At 48.0% G+C, this 25,042-nt stretch overlaps 1 protein-coding gene and 1 long non-coding RNA gene across 4 annotated transcripts; one reads left to right on the top strand and one right to left on the bottom strand.

Moving 5' to 3' along the window:
- The first annotated feature begins 2,157 nt into the window (after positions 1-2,157).
- On the top strand, positions 2,158-25,011 carry LOC122463501. Its single transcript, XR_006286929.1, has 3 exons — positions 2,158-2,267; positions 16,842-17,044; positions 24,836-25,011. It is a non-coding gene; the product is annotated as an uncharacterized LOC122463501 (long non-coding RNA).
- Positions 7,262-23,666, bottom strand: ETV7 (ETS variant transcription factor 7). 3 transcript variants are annotated; one of them, XM_037884938.2, is made up of 8 exons: positions 23,507-23,665; positions 16,864-16,996; positions 15,698-15,862; positions 12,195-12,317; positions 11,314-11,529; positions 10,288-10,430; positions 10,039-10,139; positions 7,262-8,938 (listed from the first exon to the last, which is right to left on the bottom strand). In XM_037884938.2, the coding sequence occupies exons 1-8, from the start codon at positions 23,510-23,512 to the stop codon at positions 8,821-8,823; spliced, it is 1,005 nt and encodes a 334-aa protein (XP_037740866.1). In that variant the 5' UTR covers positions 23,513-23,665; the 3' UTR covers positions 7,262-8,820. The 3 variants fall into 3 exon arrangements, with proteins under 3 accessions (XP_037740866.1, XP_043389711.1, XP_037740867.1); XM_043533776.1 differs by lacking the exon at positions 11,314-11,529 and having other exon boundaries at positions 23,507-23,666; XM_037884939.2 differs by lacking the exon at positions 12,195-12,317.
- Positions 25,012-25,042: the final 31 nt, after the last annotated feature.

Below are 25,042 nucleotides of genomic sequence, written 5' to 3'. Positions count from 1 at the left end.
TATTTATAGGGCAGTGCTGAGTGGAGACGTGCTGAGTTCAAGCCACTGGTTTTTTTAAATAGGCAGCAGATTTACAACAAATGAAAGGAAGTATTTCTTTACACAACGCACAGTCAACCTGTGGAACTCATTGCCGGGGGATGTGGTGAAGGCCAAAACTATAACAAAGGTGGGGGAAAAAGAACTAGATTAGTTCCTGGAGGCTAGGTCCATCAATGACTATTTCAGCCAGTATGGTCAGGGATGCAACCCCATGCTCTGGGTGTCCCCAGCCTCTGTTTGCCAGCAGCTGGGAGTGGATGACAGGGGACGGATCACTTGATGATTGTCTGTTCTGTTCATTCCCTCTGAAGCATCTGGCATTGGTCACTGTCAGAAGACAGGACACTAGGCTAGATGGACCATTGGTCTGATGCAGTATGACCGCTCTTATGTTCTTAATCACAGGGGCATGTCTGTGCCCAGCAGCCTCAATAGAAAGTCCCCTTCATAGCCACTGCAGCTGAGTTCTGCCCCAGTCTGATCCTGGGGTTGGGGTGGAACCACTGTTTAAAGTAAACCTCTTTTCTTTGGGGTTTCCTTGTGATTCCTCTCTTACCCTCCCCATCCACCTCTCATACGTAGAAAAGCCGGCAGAGTAAAGCCAACACACTGTATCCGAAATCACTGGCTGCTGACTGCTTTCACATCTCCCGCCCGCCCACACACACGCACACAAGCATGGCCAGTCATTAGGGTTTGTTTAGTAAAAGGGATAGGCCCAGCTTCCAGGCAAGCAGCTGATCTCTTACCTTGCCTCCCCGCACCCACTGTTCATTGACTTTGTGCGGTAAGTCTGGCCCCCACATGACCCTGGGCTGGGATTGCCTAAAAAGGAAAGGATCATTTATCTGCTGTATGCCAGGAAAGCACATAGTCTAGTCGTAACCTTGGCACTCAGGCTATAAAAAGATAATGGACTGCAGGTATCTACGAGGCAAGACAACTGTTTGCAAATGCAAAAGCGGCCAAGCAGAACAAGGACCTGTCTCCAGAAGGGCTGGCGTCCCCTTTGGGTCATTACAAGGAAGCAGCTACCTCGGAGCTGAACGCATGGGATTCCATTCCCTGTTCCAGAAACCATTGCCCATCACTTAGTTATAAACACCACAACGGCGTAGGTCCCGAAAGCGTTCGCTGTAAAGAGGAATGAATGGCTGAGGCTGCTTTCCCGGACGGGCGAGGAAATCCTTGATCCCCGCTCAGTCAGGCATGGTCCAGTCGTCTTTGGTGCAAGAAGCCCAGTAAACAAGCAGCTTGCAGTGTCATACCATATCAACACCTGCTATGTGCAGTCCTGCCTGTCCTCCAGTGTCTCTGCTGAGCTTGGTGATTTATCCCTGCTGTAACCCCAGCAAGGGACCTGGCCCTAGACATTGTATCCATCTCCCTTGTTGTTTATGTGGGTGAGAGATGGGAGGGGATATTTATTTTGTAAGCGGATGCGGTCTTTGATTTACGTCCACATTGTCCCTGCCAGGTGTAAGGAGGAAACCAGACCTCCCCCAGCCAGGCAGGCTTGGGAGAAATGTGTCTAAGCAACTGGGAGGCTCAGGAGGGCTGGGCACTGGTTCTGGGGTCTAGGTGATGTGACTGGAATGTGGGGTCCCACTGCACAAAACCAGTGTAAGACTTGGGGTCCGCCCATGGGACATATGGCTAAGCAGAGTGACCAGTGACTCCCCAGCCCCCGGAGGCTTAGCAGCACATGGGATTCAGTGGTTGGGTCCACTCACAATGGACTGGTGTCCGTCCTGACTGCAGGACTGCACCAGGTTGTGACAACTTCTGTGTGATTTCACCATGAGGGCAGGAAGAGACCCCCCCTGCTCTCACCACTAGACAGTACTTCCACTGTGCCTCCCATTGGCACTCTTGTAATCATGTTGCACAAACACATGGTGCCGGTGCATGTTTGGCAGCTGCCATTTAGTAGGCTCATGTGAAAATGTGGCCCTGGCTCAGGTCAGCTGGCCCTTTAAGGCTAGTTCAGCTCAGCCACACCTGGGCTGGGTTAGCAACCCCACCCCCAACCCTCCTCCCTACGAGCTTGTCCTGATCAGCTGAGTGATTTCTTTGAAAGGCTGAAGAGAGCCAAGAGGAAAGCTGGCCTTCTGGGGGAAAGGCTGCCCCTGGCTGGGAAATGGTGCAGGGACATAGGTGACATGCTTCGGCAGTAGCACGGGAGGTTTGGACAAGGCAGACCAGTGCCTGTGGGAGGATGCCAGGTAGGAGAGGCATGCATTGAGTTCATTTGAACTTCTTGTTAAATGAAACAGGAATCCCCAAGAAGGGCTATTGTTGGACTCATTAAAGCCTTTTGTGAGTTACTAAGGAGCCCAAGAGGGGAAATGGCGGTAGGATGCCATGCAGCTACACAGGCCAGGAGGTAGTGCTTGGGAGGTGGAGGTCCCTGTTACTAAGCCTGTAGTGATTAAGTGACCCCATTAGCTTACTATGGGTGTCTTGCATCCTTCTCTCCCTTTAGCTAGGGTACCTATTTCTGATGCAGATATCGGGCCTGGGTGGCTTACTACCTCAAAAGTGCTACAAAAAGTATTAGCCCTGGATAGCTGGTCATGTCAGACAAAGCAGCAGTGATGAGACCGTAGCTAGCCCCTGAATGGTGGAAAAAGCCTTTAACAGACCCTGCCAGCTGTCGGTGCATTACAGCTTGTCAAGAAGGGAGCTCTCTGTCCCAGAATGACCCCTTCTATGTGTCAGTCAGATTCAAGGCTCGCAGAATTTGTCAGACCACTCTGTTTATTAGCAAAGTGCTTTGCCAATGCACCCAGATATATGTGAGCCCTCTGCAAAAGCTCAAGCTAACTTATTTATACAGAAGCCAAAGCCAATTTAACATAGGAGACAAAAGGAAGCAGAAACTGACAAATATACATACATATCTTATTTTCATACTAATGTTTACCAATCTCCTAGCTCAGTAGGCGCTCTAAGTTAATTAGTTTGAGGACCCATTGTCTCACACTCCTTAATGTTTCTCTTCCTGGCAACTATATTTCAACAAACTCTTCAAGCAGCATTTCTTTAATGAATTATAATTTCAATATAATTCATTTTACTTTCACATATGGAAACCTTAAGCCCTCAAACGTAGCGCTGTGTTGCAGGATAATATGGTCTCTAGCGCCTTTCATCCCAACGCTGATTCAGTCCCTCACCTCTAAATGCATCTAGCATCTGGGGGGAAGCTGCAGCAGCTGTCTAGCACAAGAGATCATTATTCCCACCCTTTAGGAAAAGACTGTCTCTTATGGAAGCTGCAGGTGGGGTTTGAAACTCCTTTCTGTATTGTTACAGAAAGCTGTGTATTTCCAGCATGCATGAACCGTGTAGGATTGGTCACTGCAGTGCTTGTGTTAAGAGCAGGTTTGGCAATAGGCAGGGATGGCTTCCCCTGCTGTGTTAATTCTGATGGCTACAACACCCCCTATGTCCAATCCCCTCACCATCACTGGGCCTCAATATGGTTGTGGAAAGATGCCGAAAGTAAAGCGAAGATTCAGCCTCTGTGTTCCATTCACTGCTGAGCCTTGGCCTTGTGAATGGAGTCCTAGACTGAGGCTCAGGGGACCTGGGTGGCGGTTCTTCCTGCTCTGCCACTGGCCTGCTGGGTGACCTTGGGCAAGTTGCTTGGCTTACCGTGCCTCAGTTTCCCCTCTGTAAGATAAGGGTAATATTTACCTCCTTTGTGAAGTGCTTTGCGATCTATGGTGGAGAAGTGCTATGTAAGAGCTAGGGGTGATTATTATTTCATGGGTTCTAGGCTAAAAGGGAACATCTAGTCTGATAACATGAGCCACAGACCCTCACCCAGTAAGGTGGGGGTGGTTTCATGATGCAGACACCTGTATACTCAGAGCTGGCTGGAGACCGCCAAACTCCTTTCCTCCATGCCACCCAGCTCTTAGGCACTATTAGGCCAGCCTGGATTCCAGTGGACAGCCTGGGAGTGAAAGGTGGTATCCCCAGGCCCCTGAGCTTCCCAGTTCTTTAGATCATTTTGTCTTCCCTTTTTCAAGGCATAGTTCAGAAATATTTCTACCACTAATGCACTGTATTAAAGGGAAGGCCCTGGAGCAGAGCGAGATTAAATCCTGGAGCGAGGATGAAATCCTCCTTCATGCAAACCCTGTGTGCCCTTTGAGACCTAAAAATGGGGCTTCAATGGAGCACAAGCATTGTACTGGCTCTCTCCACAGGGATGGATTTCACCCTAAGAAAGAAGGGACTCTTTTCACTTCCCTCTGAGATGAAATTCACCCCTGCCCAGAGGAGCAGCCCAAAACCTGAGCGTGCCTGTAACGCCCAGGCCCTGTGCTGATATGTGAATTTCATTTCCCAGATTGCAAGTTACAAAGCACTGGACCCAAAATTCTGGGCTACTTGGATCTGGGGGGTGTGGGGTGGCTCTCTCGCCTCTGCTCCTCTCCAATGCTCCTCTCTCCTCTGTTGGGAGAGTTCCTGCTAGATCCTCAGGTGGTGTAAATTGAAGCCTAGGGCACTATGCTGATGTACCCTAGCTGAGGATCTGGTCTTTCATTTCCTTCTCTTGCTACCAGATGGCTCCAGGGATTTGTTTAGAACTCTCTCATTGTTTGAGACACTAATTTTGTGGAAGTGAAACTTTCCCACCAGCATTTATGGAGAACGTGTCTGGTCATGCTGCTACATGGCACATGCTGGGTGGAAAAGCACATATCATGTTGACATTAAAATACAGCCCAGAGATCTGGACTCTTAGAATCAGTATCTGAGGTCGTGTTAGCTGTATGTCAACCTTCTGAGTGCCAAGTCTTCGGGGTTCAGGCAATAAATTTTGCAGCCAACCAAAGTTTAAAGGTCAACAGAGGGACCATTGTCAGTGAAGAAAATGGGAATTTCAAGTGTGACTGGAATTTTAATTCTTTTCCCTAAAGTGGTTCAGCCTGATTCTAATTTTAGTTTACATCAGTTTTACCTGGGTGAAATTCTGCTGACTTCATTGGAGTCAGCCTTGATTTACACCAGAGTGAGCAAGAGAAGGAATTGCACCTTTAGGGACAGATTCTCAACCAGTGTAAATTAGCTGGAATGGCGCTACGCCAATTTACAGCTGCAGGGCCGCTGGCTGTTTATCTCCCCAGCAATGTGCAATGCAGCTGCTGGTACATGTATGTTGGGGGGGATACACTCCACATAGTTCTAGAATTTAGCAGATCATTCTGCATTTATACTACACATCACTAGAGTTTCTGAGCATCCTCTGGACTATTGGCTACCGGTTAGGAGTGGGGTGTGTAAAGGTGTTCCACCCCCATCCTTTACTGCTTCTCTTATGCTAGTCACCAGTGGGTTGATACCACAGCCGGGTTCTTCAGGGTGCAGGGAGATCCCAGCCAGGACTTTCTCCCCAGTCACACCACCTACACTGGCCACAGGTAGCAGGGCTACACAGGAGTCTGTGTCACCAGAGACTCCCCCTACACACTGCAGCAATCTACTCCACAGGGCTGACTTTCTGATACAGTAGCATTTGCATTAGTGTCAATCCCAATGGAGGATTGGGCCCTGGGTGTGTCTACCAGTAGTGCAACATAAAAAGTGTGCAACACAGGGTTTTATTCAGGCATCTTGCTGCAACCACAGAAATTGACTTCTCAATATACAAACCCCTCCCCCTTGATTTTATTGTCCAAAGAGGAAGGAAGAACTGGCTGAAACTTACAAGCCATCTCTCCAGCATCCCATTTTCCATCCCTCCAAACCTCACTCTCAGGAAATATCTTCACAAGCTGCACAGTTATCTTGGAAGAGCCATCATGATTTACACACTTCTTCTGAAAGGCATTTCATTAGCCGAGCATGTGCATGCCAATTTGTGGGGCATTCATTTGAATCCTTTCTTTTTTTTAAAAATAAACTGATCAAATGAAAACCACTCTCATTGCCTCAGGGAGAAGGTTATAAAAACACAGATGGAGGGAGGGGGATTGTTCTTGTCTTCTCCTGCAGGCAGGTGCATCATGTTAGTGTGTTGGACTGCTTTGCAAGCTCTTGCACAGGTTGGTGAATACATGATGGTACTTTGCATTTTCTTCATGGCCTTTTGTCTACAGGATCTCTGGGCATTTTACAAGCCTCAAGATGGGACTTATTGGTGGTGTGTGGCCCTTGTGCTGCCCCCCAGCACAGATGTGAAGCTTAAGGGTAAACCCTGATCCAGTAACACTTAGTCACATGAGTAACTTTACAAACAGTGGGTCACCTCCCCAGCTAGTGTAAATCAGCATATGTCTATTGGCACACTGAGTTCAATGCTGCATGCATGCATAAAGTTATTCACATGCATAGGTGTTTGCAGGATCCTCACCATACCCCTGTGAGATGGGTTTTACTAGCCCCATTTTACACATGGGGAAACTGAGTCTTGCCCAGGGTCACATGGAGTCTGTGGCAGAGCCAGGAACTGAACCCAGCAATGCTGACTTTCAGAGTCTTTCCTTTAACCACTAGGCCACGTACCCTCTCCTAAAGGTGGAACAGTGTCCTGGAGAACAACAAAGATGATCAGAGGTTTAGAAAACATGACCTGTGAGGAAAGGTTGAAAGAACTGGGCACGTAGAGAAGAGGAAGTGGGGGGAGAACCTGGTAGCCTTCAAGTATTTAAAGGGTTGTTGTAAAGAGGACCGTGATAAATTGTTCTCAATGTCCACCAAGGGTAGGACAGGCAGAATACACCAATTCCTTCAGTAAGGGAGACTGCAATAAGAGATTGGGAAAAGCTTTCTAACGATTTCTATGAGGATACTTCAGCACTGAACCGGTTACCTAGGGAGGTGGTGGAATCTCCATCATTGGTGGCTGTTTAAAAACCGGCTAAACACCTGTCTGGGTTCACTTGGTCCTGCATCAGTGCAGGGGGCTGAACTACATGACCTCTTGAGGTCCCTTCGAGCCCTACATTTCTATGATCCTGTATTATGTAGCGCCTAATCTTAATGCTACTGAAATCCAGGGCAAGGATCCCATTGATTTCACCTTATTTTGTATACTGACTTTTAATTTAAAAACACAGATAGACCCTCTGGAGTTGAGATGTTGGCAGGGGCAGCAAATGGTCATTGCCTCTACTGTACCTGTTCTCAGTTTACCCAGCGAAGTCTGCAGATTTGTCAGTCTCTCACCATTCAGTCACCACCAATAAATGGAGAGAAGCAGGACAATCATTGGTGTTTATTCCCTAAATAAGAAGAAATCTAAAAATATAAATGGCTATTGTCAGATTAAGTCCTCTTAAAAACCGCACACACCTGTGTTACTAATCACACCTGAGATTATTAAAAAGGAATGAACTTGTAAAACCTAAATTGGCTTTTGCTGTTTGTTTAGGTTCTGCATATGACTCATCTTGGATGCTGGGATCAGATTAGTCAATTTCACTTCCAGGCTCTTAATGCAGAGTTGCAGTGTCTTGTCACAAATACTGCAGGGTAATGTTGGAGTTAATTGCATGGACGTCTAACATGAGAACATGCTTCTGAAGAATGCATGCATCTGAAGAAGTGGGTATTCACCCACGAAAGCTTATGCTCCAATACGTCTGTTAGTCTACAAGGTGCCACAGGATTCTTTGCTGCTTTTACAGATCCAGACTAACACTGCTACCTCTCTGATACTTGATAACATGAGAACATCTCTCTTGCTGCCAGACTGTGTAAAAACACTTTGGGCCAAATGCTCAGGTAGCATAAATCAGCATCACGCCACTGGACCTATGGCAATTAATTTACAGCAGGTGAGGATCTGGCCCATTATTTTAAGAGAAACAACAAACCAAAAACTCAGATTCCAATCCCCCAACACTTGGGAAGTTCTGGTCCAAATCTGAAGTTTATGGCTGGCCCACTTCTTAAATGTGCCAGATCAAAACCCCAGTTCCAAATACCCCCTCAGCTTTTGCAGCATGTGGCTCTGAATCCTCCTGCAGTTATCAAGCCTGATTCTTCTCACTTATGTCAGTGAAACAGCTAGCCGATCTGTAATTCTCAAGTGTTTCTATTGTTGTTCATTCCTGTATTGTCACATTGTTTCATGGCCTGCTAATAATGTAGTATTAATAGAGTGAAATTAATTAAATATGCAGCTTAATGAACCCCTTCAGTCTACACAAATCTTCACTTGAGCCCTGAGTCGGCAAGGTATGCCCGTCCAACTTTAAGCATGTGAGAAGCTTTAGTGAAGTCAATGGGACTATCGCACACTTAAAGTTAGACATGCATGCCAGTCTGTTGCCGCATCAGGGACAAAGACCTTGATTCAGGCAAGCACTTAAGATCATCCCTATTAATGAAAGCACTCAAGCGTTTGCTTATAGTGCTTTGCTGAACAGGGAGGTCCTGTTGATTTGAGAGCCCTCAAGAAACCGAGCCATTTTGAAACTCAAAGAATGAGCATTGTCCATAAGGTACCAAATTTGATCATTTAAAAATAAAACAAAGAGTACCTATGAAGAGAACAACCAAGCCAAAGGCCAGCCCACAGATTGATCTCAGGTTACACAGGCCTGGAGAACCATTTCTGTGCATGACCCTTGCTGCTAATGGTCCCTGGATGGCGTAGTATTTGACTAGAATATGTATTGAAGCCCTTAACTTGCAGCCCAGTCAGAAAAAGTTGGCCTCTTGTGTCGGGGCACAAGGCATCCTGATTTCTTCAGTGGCATCAAAGCTTGTCTATAGCACAGCACGGTCCCACATGAGACCCATGCTGCAGACTTCCTAGGGTGAGACCTCCAGCGTGTCCTCCTTAAAATCCAGTCCTTCCTGCTCCTCACGCTCCAGCTGCTCTAGTTTGTTTGATTTGTCATGTAGTATCTCTCCATGACTCTTCAGAAATCTGGAATAAAAAACACTTTTTGGAATTGATATCACTGGATGGGGGGCAGCCAAAATTCCCAATGAGCTCGAGGGGCCTGATCCAGAGCCCACTGAAGTCAATGGGAGCCTTTGTGGTGAATTCAGTGGGCTCTGGATCAGGCCCTTGGAGATCAGGGCATGGAGAAGCTCTCAGAAGATGCTGGGCACCTTACCTGGTGCCTGATTCTGCAAGATGCTCATTGCCCTCATCTCTTCACCAGGAGTTGAGGGAGCTCAGCCTCTGGCAGGATTGGGCCATGAGACTAGTCTAGGGATCAAAATCAGAACCTCTGAGCCCAGCCCTTCAACTTCCTGTGTTTTGGGCAAAACAGGACCTAGATTTTTGGCTTTGCAGAAAAAAGCTCACAGCTGAAGCTTTGCGAAACCAAAACCACCCCCTGTGTTTAACTCAAGCTGAAGCCCAACTTCTGCTCTTGGAAACATGTGGGCAGCTTTAGTGGGAACTGGGTGTGCATAAGGGTGGAAGTCAGGCTTTGGCCAGGTTCTGATTTCAGTTAACAGCAGCGTCAATCTAGAGCAATCCCATTTACTCCAGAGTAATTACACTGATGCCTGTCCAGTGCAACTGAGATGAGAATTTGGCTCTAACATTTTTGGGGAAGCTTTAGACCTAATGCACTGAGCGCTGCTTCGTCTCACAGAATGGATGAAGGCAGCTAAGCCATTTTCCCATTCACTGGTAACATCTCTCTTTACAGAGTCATTTTAGCTGTCTGACTTATGTCCCCTAAATCGGTGGTTCTCAACCAGGGGTCTGGGGCCCCATGGGGGACCACAAGGAGGTTTCAGAGGGTCCACCAAGCAGGGCCAGCCTTAGACTTGCTGGGGTTCAGGGTAGAAAGCCAAACCCCCACTACATGGGGCTGAAGCCAAAGCCTCAGGAATGTAACTTTTGCAGGCCCCCTGTGGCGTGGGGCCCTGGGCAGTTGCCCTGCTTGCTACCCCCTAAGGCTGGCCCTGGCTCTTATCTGCAGAAAACCAGTCGTGGCAGAGGTGGGCCTTGGAGTTTTTATAGCATGTTGGGGGGGGCTCAGAAAGAAAAAGCTTGAACCCCCCGACCTAAATAACAGCTTCTGTCCCGGTTCCTTTTTGATGATGTTGAGTTTGTAGTAATGTCTTAAAGCTCTCGACATCTTCTCATAAGTCATGTTCACCCGGTTCTGTAAGAATAAAAGGCATTTCAGTGCAAAGCACCCCAGAGGATCAGGCTCTGAAAGGAGGTGAGGCACTTCCCCTTTAAAATGGAGACAGGTAAGACCTGGTACTTGAGAGTTAAGGAATGACCAACTTCTTCTCAGCCAGACTTGCCTTATGATTTCCCCAGAGCCTGGCAAGACCATTAGGATCAACAACCCGGAAAATCTTGGCTTCTTTATCTTCCCATTTGATGTATGGCTCGTACCGGCTGTCAGAGAGGAGCTGATAAACATAATCCCAGAGTAACCTGCAGTCTGTGTGTTAACAGAGAAGAAAACATTGACCGTTTTAAGCTAGGAAGTGTCCACACAATCTAAAACCAATCAGCAGACTGTTTATTAATAAATACCCCCCTCTTATATAGTCCTTTTTTAATAATCTCAAAGCACTTGACAAAGGTGGTAGTTCTTATTATCCACATTTTACAGATAGGGAAATTGAGGCACAGACTCATTGCTCTGGAACTCAGAAGCATGGGACAAGCCTCCCCGGCCAGGGAGACTGTATAACCCCCACACGCTGTGTAGCACTCTGTCCCTTTCCAGTGGTGGCTGGGTCACGTCCAGAGCTTGAACCTGCTAACTTGGCTAACAGAACTGGTTCTTTTAATACTGGCAGTAAAGGCTCATGGTCTTAAAACCAGAGGTTCTGGCACTGGATAAATACGGCTGTCACTTCTGGTCTCTGAGTAGGGCAGCATGAGGCAAATGAGCCCCACACACTGATCTCTCCAAGAGATCCTTCTTTTGTTTTTGTCTTTAGTATGACAAAGGTTTTTAGACTGAATGTCATGCTCTGTGGGCAAGGACACCTAACAGGACCCGTCTCTAACTGTATACAGTAATGGTGATAGCCTCAAGTCGTCCTGGCAGCTCTAATTTGGCTGCTCTCACTGGACACCAAGGCATATTTTGCAGATCATCAACGGTAGACAAAGATGCTTCAGGGCCAGACTCGCCACTGAGTTTGGAAGCATAGACCTAGATTTCCCAGTGAAACCTCTTGTGTGCCCCTTGTTGGGTGGAAACTTGTTTACATCTCCAGGAGTTTCATTTTTCAGGCAGCGCGGCTTTCACTGCCTGAGGGCCAATCTGACCTGTCTGACACAGGCATGAGGCTTTAAAAATTAATACTCACCTGCAATTTTTCCATCGACTGGAGCTGGCGATGTATTGGGAAAAGAACAGATGATCTCTGCCCTGTAGCTGACTTCTGGGCTGTGATGAGAGAGGTTAAGTGGCTCCACTCTACAGGAAGCTTTGTTAGGAGACTTGGGCTGTCCTACATGGCTCAGGCAGCTCGTTGACAATGAAGGGACCGCAGCTGGGGAAACTTCTAACTCACAGTTCACACCTGCAAGGAAATCCAAAGCATCCTTGTTACAGTATTTCCAGGAAGACCCTATGAGAACAATTTACCAGTATGATACAGAGCACAGACTGGCTAGGATGGACTCTGGCCAAAGTCCATGCCCCGTGTCTGCTCCAGGTGGATGATGGACAAGGTTCTCCTGTCACTGATGCTAGTGTAATACTGACATCACTGCATGCAAGTGGAGAATGGAGTCTATTGGGACATCCTAAGGGAGGGGAACTGTTGCAGAAGGAAGCAGCAGGGAACTGAAAGGGCATTGAGGTGGTGGTAGGGAGCCACTGGCTAGGAGGAGGGTAGATAGTGAGTCAGCGGAGGAAGCCAGGAAGGGAAGGTGAAGAATGTCCGATCAGGCTAGGACAAAACTTCACATAAGGCATCTAAAAGCTGGGCTTCCAAAACCTGAGGCAATTCGGAATTAGAGGCCACGGCTGAAACTGTCACCCCCCAGTGACCTGCTGAAGACTGCAGTCTGTCAGAGCTGGGATTAGAACTGGGGACTCCCTGGCCCCACTCCTGTGCTCAGCCCACTAGGCCTTGCCTCCCTCAGACAGAAATGTAAAAAAGAGCGCTGACAGGTTTGTTTCCTTAACTAACCCCACCCCCACCTCCCACACCCACTGAAGGCTCCTAAAGAGAGACGGTACCTTCCGGATGGCTCTGGATCTGCATGTGTTTTGCCTCCCTAAAGGGTGAATTAAATAAAGGGCTGCACACCAGGGCTCTTCTCTGGGTCTTAATGTACTGGAGTAACTCATACAAAACATCACCTGTGGGGAAAGGAAAGACAATTGGGTGCATCTGGATTAGTAGGGTCTGAAATGTGTTTAATCACAGCAGTCTGCCTGGGCCAGGGGTACCCTGCGCAGTGAAACGGACATGGAAAGCTAACACACATCCTCCGCTGTCATGTGATCTCTAACTGCTGCCCAGTCCATCATGGTTTACAGGACTCTTGTGAAAGTGTCTTGTAGATAAGGCACTAGAGTGGGACTCGGATTCCATAAATACATAGATTTTTAAGGCCAGAAGGGGCTACCAGCACATCATGTTACACAGGAGGTCAAACAAAGGGCACAGAATTTCACCATAGTCTCAGATCTTCTAGACAGTATCCTTGGACAAGTCACCTGCTGACTCTCTGCCTTAGTTCCCCCTCTGCAAAATGGGGCTGATGCCTTTGTCAGTCCTGTTTCATTACACTGTAATCTCTTTGGGACAGGGACCGTCTCTTACTATGTGCAGGTACAATGCACTAGGCACACCGGCTCTGAGCTGGGTGTGAGCTTTTGGTGCTACCGTAAGGCCAATAATTATGGAGGCTTCTCCATGTGCAGTAGCAGAATTCAAGCAGTCCACCACCTGTTCCCTCCATGCTTGTGTGTTTCTTGACAGGAGTATCCCATGCTTACATAGCACCTTGCACCCCAAAGGACCTCAAACTTTTAACAGACAAATTACAAAGGGTCACTTCCCCCTCCACTGAAACTGCAGCCACCTCTGGGGTGGAACCAGGGGTGAAAGTAAGTCCAATGACTTACCAGTATGCTGGGGCCAGCTCTGGCCCCTGGAAGGGGCAGGGCCTGGGGCGGGGCTGAGGGGGTCAGAGCCAGCCCCAGCCCACCCTGTAAGGTAAGTGCTGCCCCTCTCCTCCTCTTCCTAATACCTAATAGGCATTAAATTATTAGCCGCTGGAGCCCTGGAGTAGTGGCGGCGGGGCTCTGGCGGCTATTTAAAGACCCGGGGTGGTAGAAGCAGGGGAGCCCCGGGCCCTTTAAATAGCCGCCGGAGCGCTGCAGCCACTACCCCAGGGCTCCAGCAGCGGGGCTCTGGAGGCAATTTAAAGGGCCTGGGGCTCCAGCCACTGCTGAGACCCCCAGGCCCTTTAAATTGCCCCCTGGGGAAGCCAGGTTGCCCCAGTACAGTGTGCCATACCAGGGTGTACCGGCTTACTTTCACCTCTGGGGTGGAACACAGCAGCTGTTAACAGGGCATTACAACTTTACACAGCAGTTCAGTAAAGGAAACTTACTATACCTAATTGAACCTTCAGGGGAACTATGTATGGCCTGAGTGATGCTGGCAGATCAGGTGCCAGCTCATGCAAAGTCCCCATATCCCAACTAAACACTGACTGAGTTCAGCTGTGTATTTTTCTGTGTTAGCATTATTTAAAATAGGTATTACATTATAAAAAGTGTTTATGGAATGCTTGTGAGTTGCTGCATGCATTCATTTCACTTATAACCTCTGTATCCCATAGGGTAAGGTAATATTCAAGCATTTGTATTGTACATCTCTGTAACTCTGTAAATCAGACTGGAGAGGGACATTAACTAGTGTGAAATGCTGGTCTCCAACAGATTATGTCCTGGTCCATAAGGGCAGGACTATCCTGGTCAATAAAGCCACGGCAGTGCTTTAATGCGGCTTGTGTGGTCATGGCGCAGCACTGGGAAAGAGCTCTCCCGGCGCTCTGAAAAAAACAAAACACAAAAACCCCACCTCCACCAGGGGCGTAGCTACCAGCGCTGAAACTTGCTGCACTCAGGGGGGTGGTTTTTTCCACCCCGAGCGAGAAAGTTGCAGAACTGTAAAGTGCCAGTGCAGACAAGCCCTAAGGAAGGCCCAGCAACACCAGATGAACTATAGTGGAACATTAAAGAGGACAAAAGACTTTGTTGTTTACTCTTCCCCTGCCCACCCCCATGAAGATGAGTCATGCAAGTGAATTCCTCCCTCCGCTGAGTTTGCAGCTCAGAGCACAAGGGAGAAGGAAATAAAAACCCCTAACTAGGAGGAAATGATTTCTATGCTGCTTGAACACTGTATAAGGGGCAACATTTTCCAGACCTAAACAAGAGCCCTAAAGGACACATTGAGCTTGCTTATTATAGAAACTTCTATTGCCTTTAGGATCTTAAGATTGGAACTCATTTGTGTGTATGTTCACCTGCTTAACCTTGTAAATAACTCTTACTTCCTTTTCCTAGTTAGTAAGTCTTTAGATAGTTTATTCTAGGACTGGGTGCAAGCATGGTCTTTGCTGTGAGTTCTGAAGTGCCATTGACCTGGGGAAAGTGGCTGGATCTCAACTGTACTCCATGCTAAAGGAACCACTTAACATTACAATAAATCCAAACAAAACCCCTGAGAGAAAATACAGTAGAGATCCAGCCACTTTCCCCAGTCCTCTGGGAGTAATCTGAATACTGCTGCGATTCTTGGTGTAAGGAATCATCTATTGCAAAGGTATGCCTACCTGGGTGGCAAAAGAAGATGGGCAAAACCAAGGGGACTGTCTGTCTTTCCATGTTGAAGCTGTTCTAGCACATGTGATGCTTACACTTGACTGGCCGGTGAAATCTAACTCTCAAATTCAAAACCGGGATGGGGGGCCTGGTTCTTAACAGGCTGCCCTTGGTACTCCTGTTCTTAAGCCACAGCAGGACAGCTTGACAGTGTGTGAGAACACAAGGCAGGGTTCAAAACAGGACTGGACATTCGTATGAATGAGAACATCCGGAGTTATTTTAGACAGCATGAGGGTATATATCTCTCTTACGTCAGGGCATATGCCAATCTCTACAGACGGCTCAGGAAGAAACCTTCTCCATAAGCAGGTTCCCCATTGCAGTGTTCTTGCCCCTGTCTCTGAAGCATTCCATATGGGACGCTGCCAGAGGCAGAAAACTGGACTCTATGGACCACTGGTCTAATCTAATTTGGCAATTCCTGTAACCCTGCCTAGTTATACCCTAGATAGATGGGTGAGGAAGGCATGGTGTAGGGATACTCCCCCCCCCCCCCCACCCCCCCCCCACCCCTTTCCTCAGGGCATCCAAAAAAGACTGGGCAGGATTTTGATACTTTGTTACTGTCCTTACCTGCATTCCCAAGAGGCCCCAAATAGAGATGGGTGCCATGGTACTAGGGGCTGTACAGACACTGTGAGACTATCCCTCCCCTGAAGGATTGACGGTCTCATCAGACAACAGGTGAGTGGGGAAATGACTTGCCCTGGGTCACGCAGCAGGTCAGTGGCGGAGGGGTGAACTGAAGCCAGGTTTTTCCGGAATCCCAACCCAGTGCCCTATCCTGTGGACTGCATTGTACAGCAGCATTACAAAATACTATTGTTTCCTCTGACCTGAACTAGGAGCCCTGTATCTGAAATCCTCCTTGGTGAGAATGCAAAGGGCTTTTCCGTTCAGTTCAAACTTGTTTTCATCCGTTTGCCGGAGTGAATATTCTTTCTCGGCCCATCTTAGCCAGTGAATCACATCGTCCTTGCTCCACAGTGAGGGCTGGATTCCTGAAACCAAGCCAGAACAATCTCTGAAATAAAGCCCCAGTCTAGACCAGGGGTGGGATGGGACACTGGTCTTGTTCAGCATCAAACTTCCATTCTAAAGGAACCACTTTCTGATTACAATAAATCAGAACAAAACCCCTGAGAAAGAAAATACAATACAGATGAGGTTGACGTGTAAAGTTTGTCTCTGGTATCATCCACTTACTCCTAACGTCACTAGCTGGGATTCTCAGAGGACTAGAGTTATTTGCACAGTTACAATAGGAGTTGTGTGCCTAATTCTTAGGCCTGTTTGAAACTCCCAGCCTCTGAGTATAACTAGTACTATCTCATCCCAAAGCACTCGACAGCCATTACTGCATCCTCACACCCCAGTGAGAGCAGGGACTGGCATTAGCCCAACTTATTTACATGACCATTGAACCTATAGCTCCAGCTGAGATCCTGGTCCCATTATGCTAGGTTCTGTACAGACTGTAAGAAAGGGTGCCTACTTCAGAGTTCATGTCACCCTCTGGTCAGTGTTACTCCCCTTTGTCCCCATACTCAGGCATGTAAAAGGTAACATGGAGTTTGCAAGCCTGGATCCTGGGAAGGTCCGAGATGTAGGGGTGTGAGGAAGGAAATCAAGGCAGCAGGAACTGACTTACGAGTCCCATTTCTTGGGAAAAGTCACTTCACTGTTCTGTGCCTCAGTTTCCCCATTTGTGAAATGAAGATGACTTAACCACTTCTAAGGTAACTAATTAATGTTTGTGAAACCAACATGAGCACAGTGTGTACTATTCCCCCTTCTGGTGACTGGTCAGCTGGAGCATAACCACCTACTAGTGCTATTTGTTAATGGAGTTACTCCTTTAGCTCCAGTGGTCGAGGTCTTCAGTACAGTAATGAAGATCCAGAAGTCAAATTAGGCTAGTGGGCTGTTGCTTTTGCACCGTGCTTTATAAAATACCTCCTCAGTAACGTTAATTTGTAGGCCATTACAAACATCTACTCACTGAGCCTGCCTGGTAATTTGAAGATTTCGCCTTCACTGATTGGCTGCGAGAAGGCTGCACACCTGGACTGTGATTGCAGTGGTAAGGAAGCTGCTGTTACAGGGCTCCCAGAAGAACTGACTGTCACTTCACCCTGGGGGAGAGAGGTTAACACATCAACTGAAAAAGAACAGCCGCAACCGTAAGTACCCCACTGCTGTGCCCAAGCATGGGGTTGTTTGTTTAAGCTGTCTCAAACAGTAGCATTATTCTGTTTAATGCAGGTATCCTCAAAAGCTCAGCAAACTTGAGTCTGGTTGGTAGGTGGAGGGGATACCATCAGGGAAAATCCACTGCAGGAACCAGTGCTGATTCAGTTTAGGGTACTCTCCTCTGAGTCAGGCCTGAATTAGTGCTGTGTTCCTGGAAGTGCCATCTTACATCCAAGAACACACAGCAGAAGTGCTAACTGTCTGGTGGTCAGATTCCCCCTCGCTTGCTGCAAGGGCAAGCTAGGGAAGGATTTTTAACCCTGATGTACTGACCAAAAGTCACTTGGGCAATTGCACCCTTTCCCTAACTTCTCCCTAAACTTTAACATTGGCTCTCTAATTCTTCTTAAGCACACCATGCTCACGCTCCAGAGATGGAGGAATTGATCTGTGGGATGGAAGGAGCTATATCTTTGTGCCTACATCTAGGAAAGATGGTCTCGTGGATAGGGTGCCGGCCCAAATTCAATTCCTAGCCCCGCAGCAGGCAGCTTGAGAGATTTTAAGCAGGTCACTTAATCTACCTTGTGCCTCAAAAAAAACCCAGAGCTAGTATTTCCCTATCACACTGGGGTGTTTGAAGATTGTGTTAGTGACACTGAGATGCTCAGGATACCACGGTGATGGCAGCCATATATTTGTATTCCCTCTACCTCCCTCATCGACTTCAACGTAAATGGCAGTTCCTAGCCTTCTATGGCCCTAATTACCATAGTGTTCAAGCACCTCACATTCTTTAATGGGTTTATCCTTCCAACATCCACTGAGGTAGGGCTACCCCCACTTAGATGGGGGAACTCACACACTGCCAGACTAAGGCCCAGATCCTCAAAAGTAGCACCAACTCCCACTGACTGACTTTCCCCAAGGTCCCACAGGGGGGCTGTGGCAGAGCCTGGAATTAAACCCTATTCTCCACAAGTCCAGATTAACACCATCACTCCAAGACCATCCATCTGCTGTTGGAGTGCCCTCTATATTCACTGGGAATTGATTATATGGGGTATACACACCCGATTCTAATGAATAATCCTTGTTCAGTGCTGAAGGTGGTGGTGAGGGGGCATGCAGAAGGTCCCTGCCAGTTTGCTCTTGGGGGAAATACCATCCCAAACCCAGTCTGTCACTCATGTTAATCCAGAACATGTTTTATTAGCCTAGTGGATAGGGGCAAAGCTGTAGACCTGAGATCCTGATCTTTAGTAATGCTTTTGACAGTCTCACATGGCCTCTTCATAAGCAAACTAGGGGAAATGTCATCTAGATGAACTTATTTTAAAGTGGGTGCAAAACTGGTTGAAAGACCATACTCTAGATAGTAGTTTGCTGTCAAACTGGAGGGACCTGATAATTACTCTCGGTGGGGCACTGCAGAGGTCTGTCCTGGTCTACTGGTCATTAATTAATGACTTGGATAATGGAGTCTAGAGCATGCATAAAATAATCCGCAGATGACACCAAGCTGGGAGGCGTTGCTAACCCTTTAGAGGAGAGGATTAGAATTCAAAGCAATCTTGACAAACTGGGGAACCAGTCTGAAATCAACCATATGAAATTCAAGTGCAAAGTACTCCACTGAGTAAGGGAAAATCAAATGCACAATCCCAAAATTGGGGTTGACCAGCTAGGTTACAGGGGATCACAAATTGAATACAAGTCAAAAATGTGGTACGGTGGCAATAAAGGCTGATACACTTCTCAGGTGTGTTATGGCGTATGTAAGACAGTGGAGATAATTGTCCTGCTCTGTTTGGCACTGGTGAGATCTCAGCTGGAATATCATGTCCAGTTCTGGGTGCCACACTTCAAGATGTGGACAAATTGGAGAGGGTCCAGAGGTTTAGGAAACTTGACCTATGAGAAAAGGTTACTGAGCATCTTTGGCCTTGAGAAAAGGAGGGGGCAGAGGGGAACCTGATAACAGGTCTTCACCTATTTGAAGACTGTTAAGAGGACTGATCAGTTGTTCTCCATGTCCATAGAAAGTAGCATGAGGAGTAATGGGCTTATTCTGCAGCAAGGTTAGGTTCTCTATTAGGGAACACTTTCTAACTATAAGGATAATTAGACTTCCAAGGGGGTTGTGGAATCCAGCACCTGTCAGGGATGATCCAGGTATACCTGGTCCTGACTCAGCACAGGGGGCTGGATTACTTGACCTCAAGAGGTCCCTTCCAGCCCTACACTTTTATAATGCTATGTCAGCAAGAATCAGCAGTGTTCTGCATCCAATCCAATTTATATTGTGAAATGTGCAAGGAAGTAGTCTTCCCCCTCCCCCTCTGAATCCCAGTAATGTGGTTCTGACCAATCGCTGAGCTGACTTTACACTGGAAAAGATTTCACTCCTTGGGAACTTTAGTACCCACCGTGCAAAAAGGTTTAGCCAAATTTTCTAAACCAGCCACTGATTCTGGACACCTTAATTTCTGGGAGTCCAGCTTGGGCCTGGTTGGTGGAGGTGCCGCACCCTTGCAGTTCCCAGTGACTTCATTTGGAGTTGTGGGTGCTCAGCACCTCCAAAAATTAGGTGTGAAGACAATCAAATTGTGTAGCCCCAAATCAAGGCATACACTTTTCTCGCCTTTCCAAGCCACCAAGGAACATTCAGACTCTAAAGCAAAGATCCTCAGCCGCATACAGTTCCTTCACACAATCAGTATGCCTCACTCTAGTTGAGGCCAAAGATGTGAACCTGGTCTCAGCCAGAATGAATGGAGGATTCATGGGAGGGGCTACTGGCAATGTGAATATTCTAATCTACATGTACAGGGCCATTCTCCTCTTGACCAGCTGCTTACAAACAGGGAAGAATGGGTAGGGGAAGTAGAAGTGGGTGGCAACCTTGGCAGCCGTGACCATGAGATGGTTGAGTTCAGGATCCTCAAAAAAGGAAGAAAGGAGAATAGCAAAATACGGACCCTGGACTTCAGAAAAGCAGATGTTGACTCCCTTAGGGAACTGATGGGCAGGATCCCCTGGGAGGCGAATGAGCGGGAAAGGAGTCCAGGAAAGCTGGCTGTATTTTAAAGAAGCCTTATTGAGGATGCAGGAACAAACCATCCCATTGTGCAGAAAGAATAGCAAAAATGGCAGGTGACCAGCTTGGCTTATCAGAGAAGACTTCAGTGAGCTTGAACACAAAAAGGAAGCTAGCTTACAAGAAGTCCAAACTTGGACAGATGACTAGAGAGGAATATAACCAATATTGCTCCAGAATGCAGGGGTGTAATCAGGAAGGCCAAAACACAACTGGAATTGCAGGTAGCAAGGGATGTGAAGGGTAACAAGAAGGCTTTCTACAGGTATGTTAGCAACAAGAAAGTCAGGGAAAGTGTGGGACCCTTAATGAATGGGAGAGGCAACCTATTGACAGATGTGGAAAAAGCTGAAGTACTCAATGTTTTTTTTGCCTCAGTATTCGCAGACAAGTTCAGCTCCCACACTACTGTCCGGGGCAACACAGTATGGGAAGGAGGTTGCAGCCCTCAGTGATGAAAGAACAGGTTAAGGACTATTTAGAAAAGCTGGACATGCACAAGTCCATGGGTCCAGATCTAATGCATCTGAGGGTGCTGAGGGAGTTGGCTGATGTGACTGCAGAGCCATTGGCCATTATCTCTGAAAACTCGTGTCAATTGAGGGAGGTCCCAGACAATTGGAAAAAGGCAAATATCGTGCCCATCTTTAAAAAAGGGAAGAAGGAGAACCCAGGGAACTATGGACAGATCAGCCTCACCTCAGTCCCTGGAAAAATTATGGAGCAGGTCCTCAAGGAAATGAAGCACTCGGAAGAGAGAACGGTGATCAGGAACAGTCAACATGGATTCACCAAGGGCAAGTCATGCCTGACCAACCTGATTGCCTTCTCTGAGATAACTGGCTCTTTGGATATGGGGAAAGCAGTGAACGTGATATAACTTGATTTTAGCAAAGCTTTTGATATGGTCTTCCACAGTATTCTTGCCAACAAGTTAAAAAAGTATGGATTGGACGAATGGACTAGATGGTGGATAGAAAGCTCGCTAGATTGTCGGGCTCAATGGGTAGTGATCAACAGCTCGATGTCTAGTTGGCAGCCGGTGTCAAGCAGAGTGCCCCAGGAGTCGGTCCTGGTGCTGGTTTTGTTCAACATGTTTGTTAATGATCTGGATGATGGGATGGATTGCACCATCAGCAAGTTTGCAGATAACACTAAGCTGGGGGGAGAAGTAGATATGCTGGAGGGTAGGGATAGGGTCCAGAGTAATCTAGGCAAATTGGAGGATTGGGCCAAAAGAAATCTGAGGTTCAGCAAGGACAAGTGCAAAGTCCTGCACTTGGGACAGAAGAATCCCATGCACTGCTACAGGCTGGGGACCAACTGCCTAAGCAGCAGTTCTGCAGAAAAGGACCTAGGGGTTACAGTGGACAAGAAGCTGGATATGAGTCAGTAGTGTGCCCTTGTTGCCAAGAAAGCTAACAGCATATTGGGCTACGTTAGTAGGAGCATTGCCAGCAGATGGAGGGAAGTGATTATTCCCCTCTATCTGGCACTGGTGAGGCCACATCTGGAGTTCTGCATCCAGTTTTGGGCCCCCCACTACAGAAGGGATGTGGACAAATTAGAGACAGGCCAGCAGAGGGCAACAAAAATGATCGGGGGCCTGAGCACATGACTTACGAGGAGAGGCTGAGGGAATTGGGCTTGTTTAGTCTTCAGAAGAGAGGGGGGATTTGATAGCAGCCTTCAACTACCTGAAGGGGGGGTTCCAGTGAGGATGGAGTTCAGCTGTTCTCAGTGGTGGCGGATGACAGAACAAGCACTAATGGTCTCAAGTTGCAGTGGTCTAGCTTGGATATTCAAAGGTGGTGAGGCACTAGAATGGGTTGCCTAGGGAGGTGGTGGAATCTCCATCCTTAGAAGTTTTTAAGGCGCAGTTTGACAAAGCCCTGGCTGGGATGATTTAGTTGGTGTTGATCCTGCTTTGAGCAGGGGGTTGGACTAAACGACCTCCTGAGGTCTCTTCCAATCCTAATCTTCTATGATCTCTCCTGGTCTTCATAACATCCCAAGGTAGCCATGTCATTACATTTGAGCAACAATTTATAACTGCAGTAGGAGATGCACTATTTCCATTTATGGAGTGGTTGTGTATTATGAAACTAGGAAGTCCCCTACTTCATGTGGACAATGTCTTTAATGTCTAGTGTTAACTGTGTCCAAAAGGAAGAAAGCCTTCCGAAACTGGTTTAATGATTAGTTAGATCTTTCCAAAATCTCTGCACTTCTTCTTTCAGCAGGTCTAGTTAGCTTTATTAGCGGTAGTATTGTATCTGTTTTGGGTTTTTTAAACTTAATTTACTAGGAAACAATCCAGCATGAACTTTTTAACACTTTTTACAGCAACATGAGGCATGTTTCAGATTCATTCTAAGCAACAGGCTACAGGAAAAATAAAAGTGAAAGGTTAGCAGGGTAAATTATGTGTTTCTCTTCTGGAAAGACACTTTCCAACTTCGGGTTTTTCTCTCCCCTAGCTCAACTATATTGCAGCTAGATTTACCCTTTAGAAAAGAAAAAAAAAAAAAAATCCAGGTGGTCAAAATTCTGCCAGTTTGCAGGTATTCTTGGGAGACCAGAAAAGCAGCCTTAATTATTATCCCATTTATTTTCTCCTTTTTAGAGTGTTTGAGGCTATTTCATTTCCTTAGTTCTCATGGGTTCTCTTTGGGGCAGGGGGGTCTATGGAGGCTTGCTGCAGACTTAAAAACTTCATAAAACTTACCTGGAAACAAAACCTAAATCCTAGAGTATTCCAGCAGCTCTAAGTTAAGGTGACCTCCTTTCAAGGTTAAATTTGTAAAATTATGGGGGAGGTATCCAAAAAAAAAAAAATTAGTCTTCTCTGCAAAATGCTAGTGTATTGGTCCACCCTCTATATACTGAACTAGCCCGCTTCGCCTCCTTCCCCTTATGAACTGTCCCGAAGGAAGGAAGGAAGGGGAATTCCAGTGTTCGTTAATTACAGGCTTACACAAAGCAAGGAGGATCAGAAAGTTTCAAGAAGATCTGAAGCCTCACAAGCTTGCCGGTGTCTGGCGGGGGGGAAGGGGCAGAGTAGGGGGGCTAGGAGAGCTTGGGGATTTGAGGGGGGGGAGCTATAGTGAGGGGGCAGAGACCTATAGCGCGGGATGTGTGGGTGCATGAGGAAGGTTGCTGGAAGTGTTTGAAGGGGGGAAGATTGCTGGGCAGGGGGGTGACTTAGCAGGGCTGTTTGAGGGGATGGGGTCGGGAAGGAAGCCGGGGAGGGTGCTTGGGGGGGACAGGGGGGAGGAAGGCTGCAGGGTGGGGGGGGGGGTGCAGTGGGAGGTGGGTGGCTGGGGCAGCAGCGATGGGGCTCAGCTCTTACCTGCATTCCAGGTGGAGGTGGAAGGTGCAGCTCCGGCCCCGGGGGGCTCCGCTCCCGCTGCTCCCGGAGCAGGCTCCCCCCCGCTCCCCCCCACGCAGCCAGCGGGGGAGCAGCGATCCCTTCCCTCCGCCCCGGGCTGCCCGGTCCCCCGCCCGCGAGCGCAGACACAGCCGTGTGTGGCCGCGGCTCGGATCCTTCCGGGAAACGAAAACGAAACAAACCGGATCTGAGAGAACCAGGCGCTCAGCCCCGGGGCAACAGCGGCGCCCGGCCCCCCCCCCCGCATGCCGCCCTGGCCCCCCCCAGCCCTGCAAAGACCTGGGGGCGCCGCGCTGGGTGGAGGGCGGTGGGATCGAGGCGGCAGGGCTGGTGCCAAACCCTGGCAGTCCCTAGCCCCGGCCCCTCTGGGCTTGGCAGTTCCCAGCCCTGGCACCCCTAATTGCTTGAGCCCCGCCACCTCTTTCAGTACTAATTAAGCACTGCAGGGTGGGCACCAGCTAAGCTGCCCGGTGCCAGGGAACTGCCCTCCCCGGGCAAGAGGCAGCAGGCGCTTCTGGGCTGGAGGATTTTGACAGCCGGAGGCAGGGGGGTGTTTTACAGCCCCCGTCACACCTCTAACCCCATCCGTAAGTGGGTTGTAAATTTGTGTGGCACATGATGGCGACCCCCTGCCAGGGTACATACAGGGTACCTTAATCATACCAGGAACGAGCCTTGCGTATCTTTCAGCACCCAGCCCAAATATCCTCGTTATAGCCCCAAATACGCAGCCCAAATATCCTCGTTATAGCTTCCTGCAAAGTTTGCCTTTCCTACTGCAACGAGTTGGTGGTGGTGCTGCCCCCTACGGGATTAAAGCAGAAGTGCTTCATAGTGTCATAGTGCCCATACTGCTAACACCTACCCAGGAGCCTCCTTTAGCATAAGTGGTAGGAGCTTGCAGGCTCTATTTTAGCAGCAGGGAATCTTAGTTCCCCTCAGCGCAGCTCTGAATGCCCCTGCTGTGCAGTATGGGGGTGCTCTGAAATCCTAGGTAATGAGGGTTGGTTAGTTCCATGTGAAATTGAAAGGCAGCGAATCCTAGCTTCTTGAGGACCAGCTTTGATTTACAAAGGGGGTGTGTAAGTAACTGTCTCTACTGTTTATACAGCACCTAGTACAATGGGGTCCTGATCCACACCTGAAGCTCCTAGGTGCCAAGATAATACAAACAAGAAATAGCTGGTTAGTGTGTGTCCTCCACTGTCTTCTACTGGATAGCATCAGAACTAGACAACAGTTGTAGACCCCCTGCTGCTAGAAGCTAATTGAGATTCCCCTTTCCTTCAGGTGGAAGGGGCTTATCACACAATCCTCCAGACAGCAGAGAAAGAACTCTGACCTTTCTCTAGAAGTGCTGGCCCTTATCGCTTCAGCTAAATGAGAAGGATCTGATTTCTAGTGACCGCTCTTGTGATGTTCCAAGTAGCCATATTACACAGCTCAGTAACTACCATAAAGCCCAAGAGGGGGGGTCAGAATGTCTCTCAATGTCTA

The sequence above is a fragment of the Chelonia mydas genome, chromosome 21, assembly GCF_015237465.2.
Source record: "Chelonia mydas isolate rCheMyd1 chromosome 21, rCheMyd1.pri.v2, whole genome shotgun sequence".
Taxonomy (NCBI): domain Eukaryota; kingdom Metazoa; phylum Chordata; order Testudines; family Cheloniidae; genus Chelonia; species Chelonia mydas.
The sequence above is the reverse complement of the archived record's forward strand: the minus strand, read 5'-3'. Positions and strand labels throughout refer to the sequence as shown.

Coding starts and splice junctions, on each gene's coding strand:
- ETV7 (XM_037884938.2), bottom strand. Junction 15,863..16,863: donor CAAATTACCAGGCAGGCTCA/GTGAGTAGATGT, acceptor GCTTGGTTTCAG/GAATCCAGCCCTCACTGTGG. Junction 11,530..12,194: donor GATCCAGAGCCATCCGGAAG/GTACCGTCTCTC, acceptor ATTTCCTTGCAG/GTGTGAACTGTGAGTTAGAA.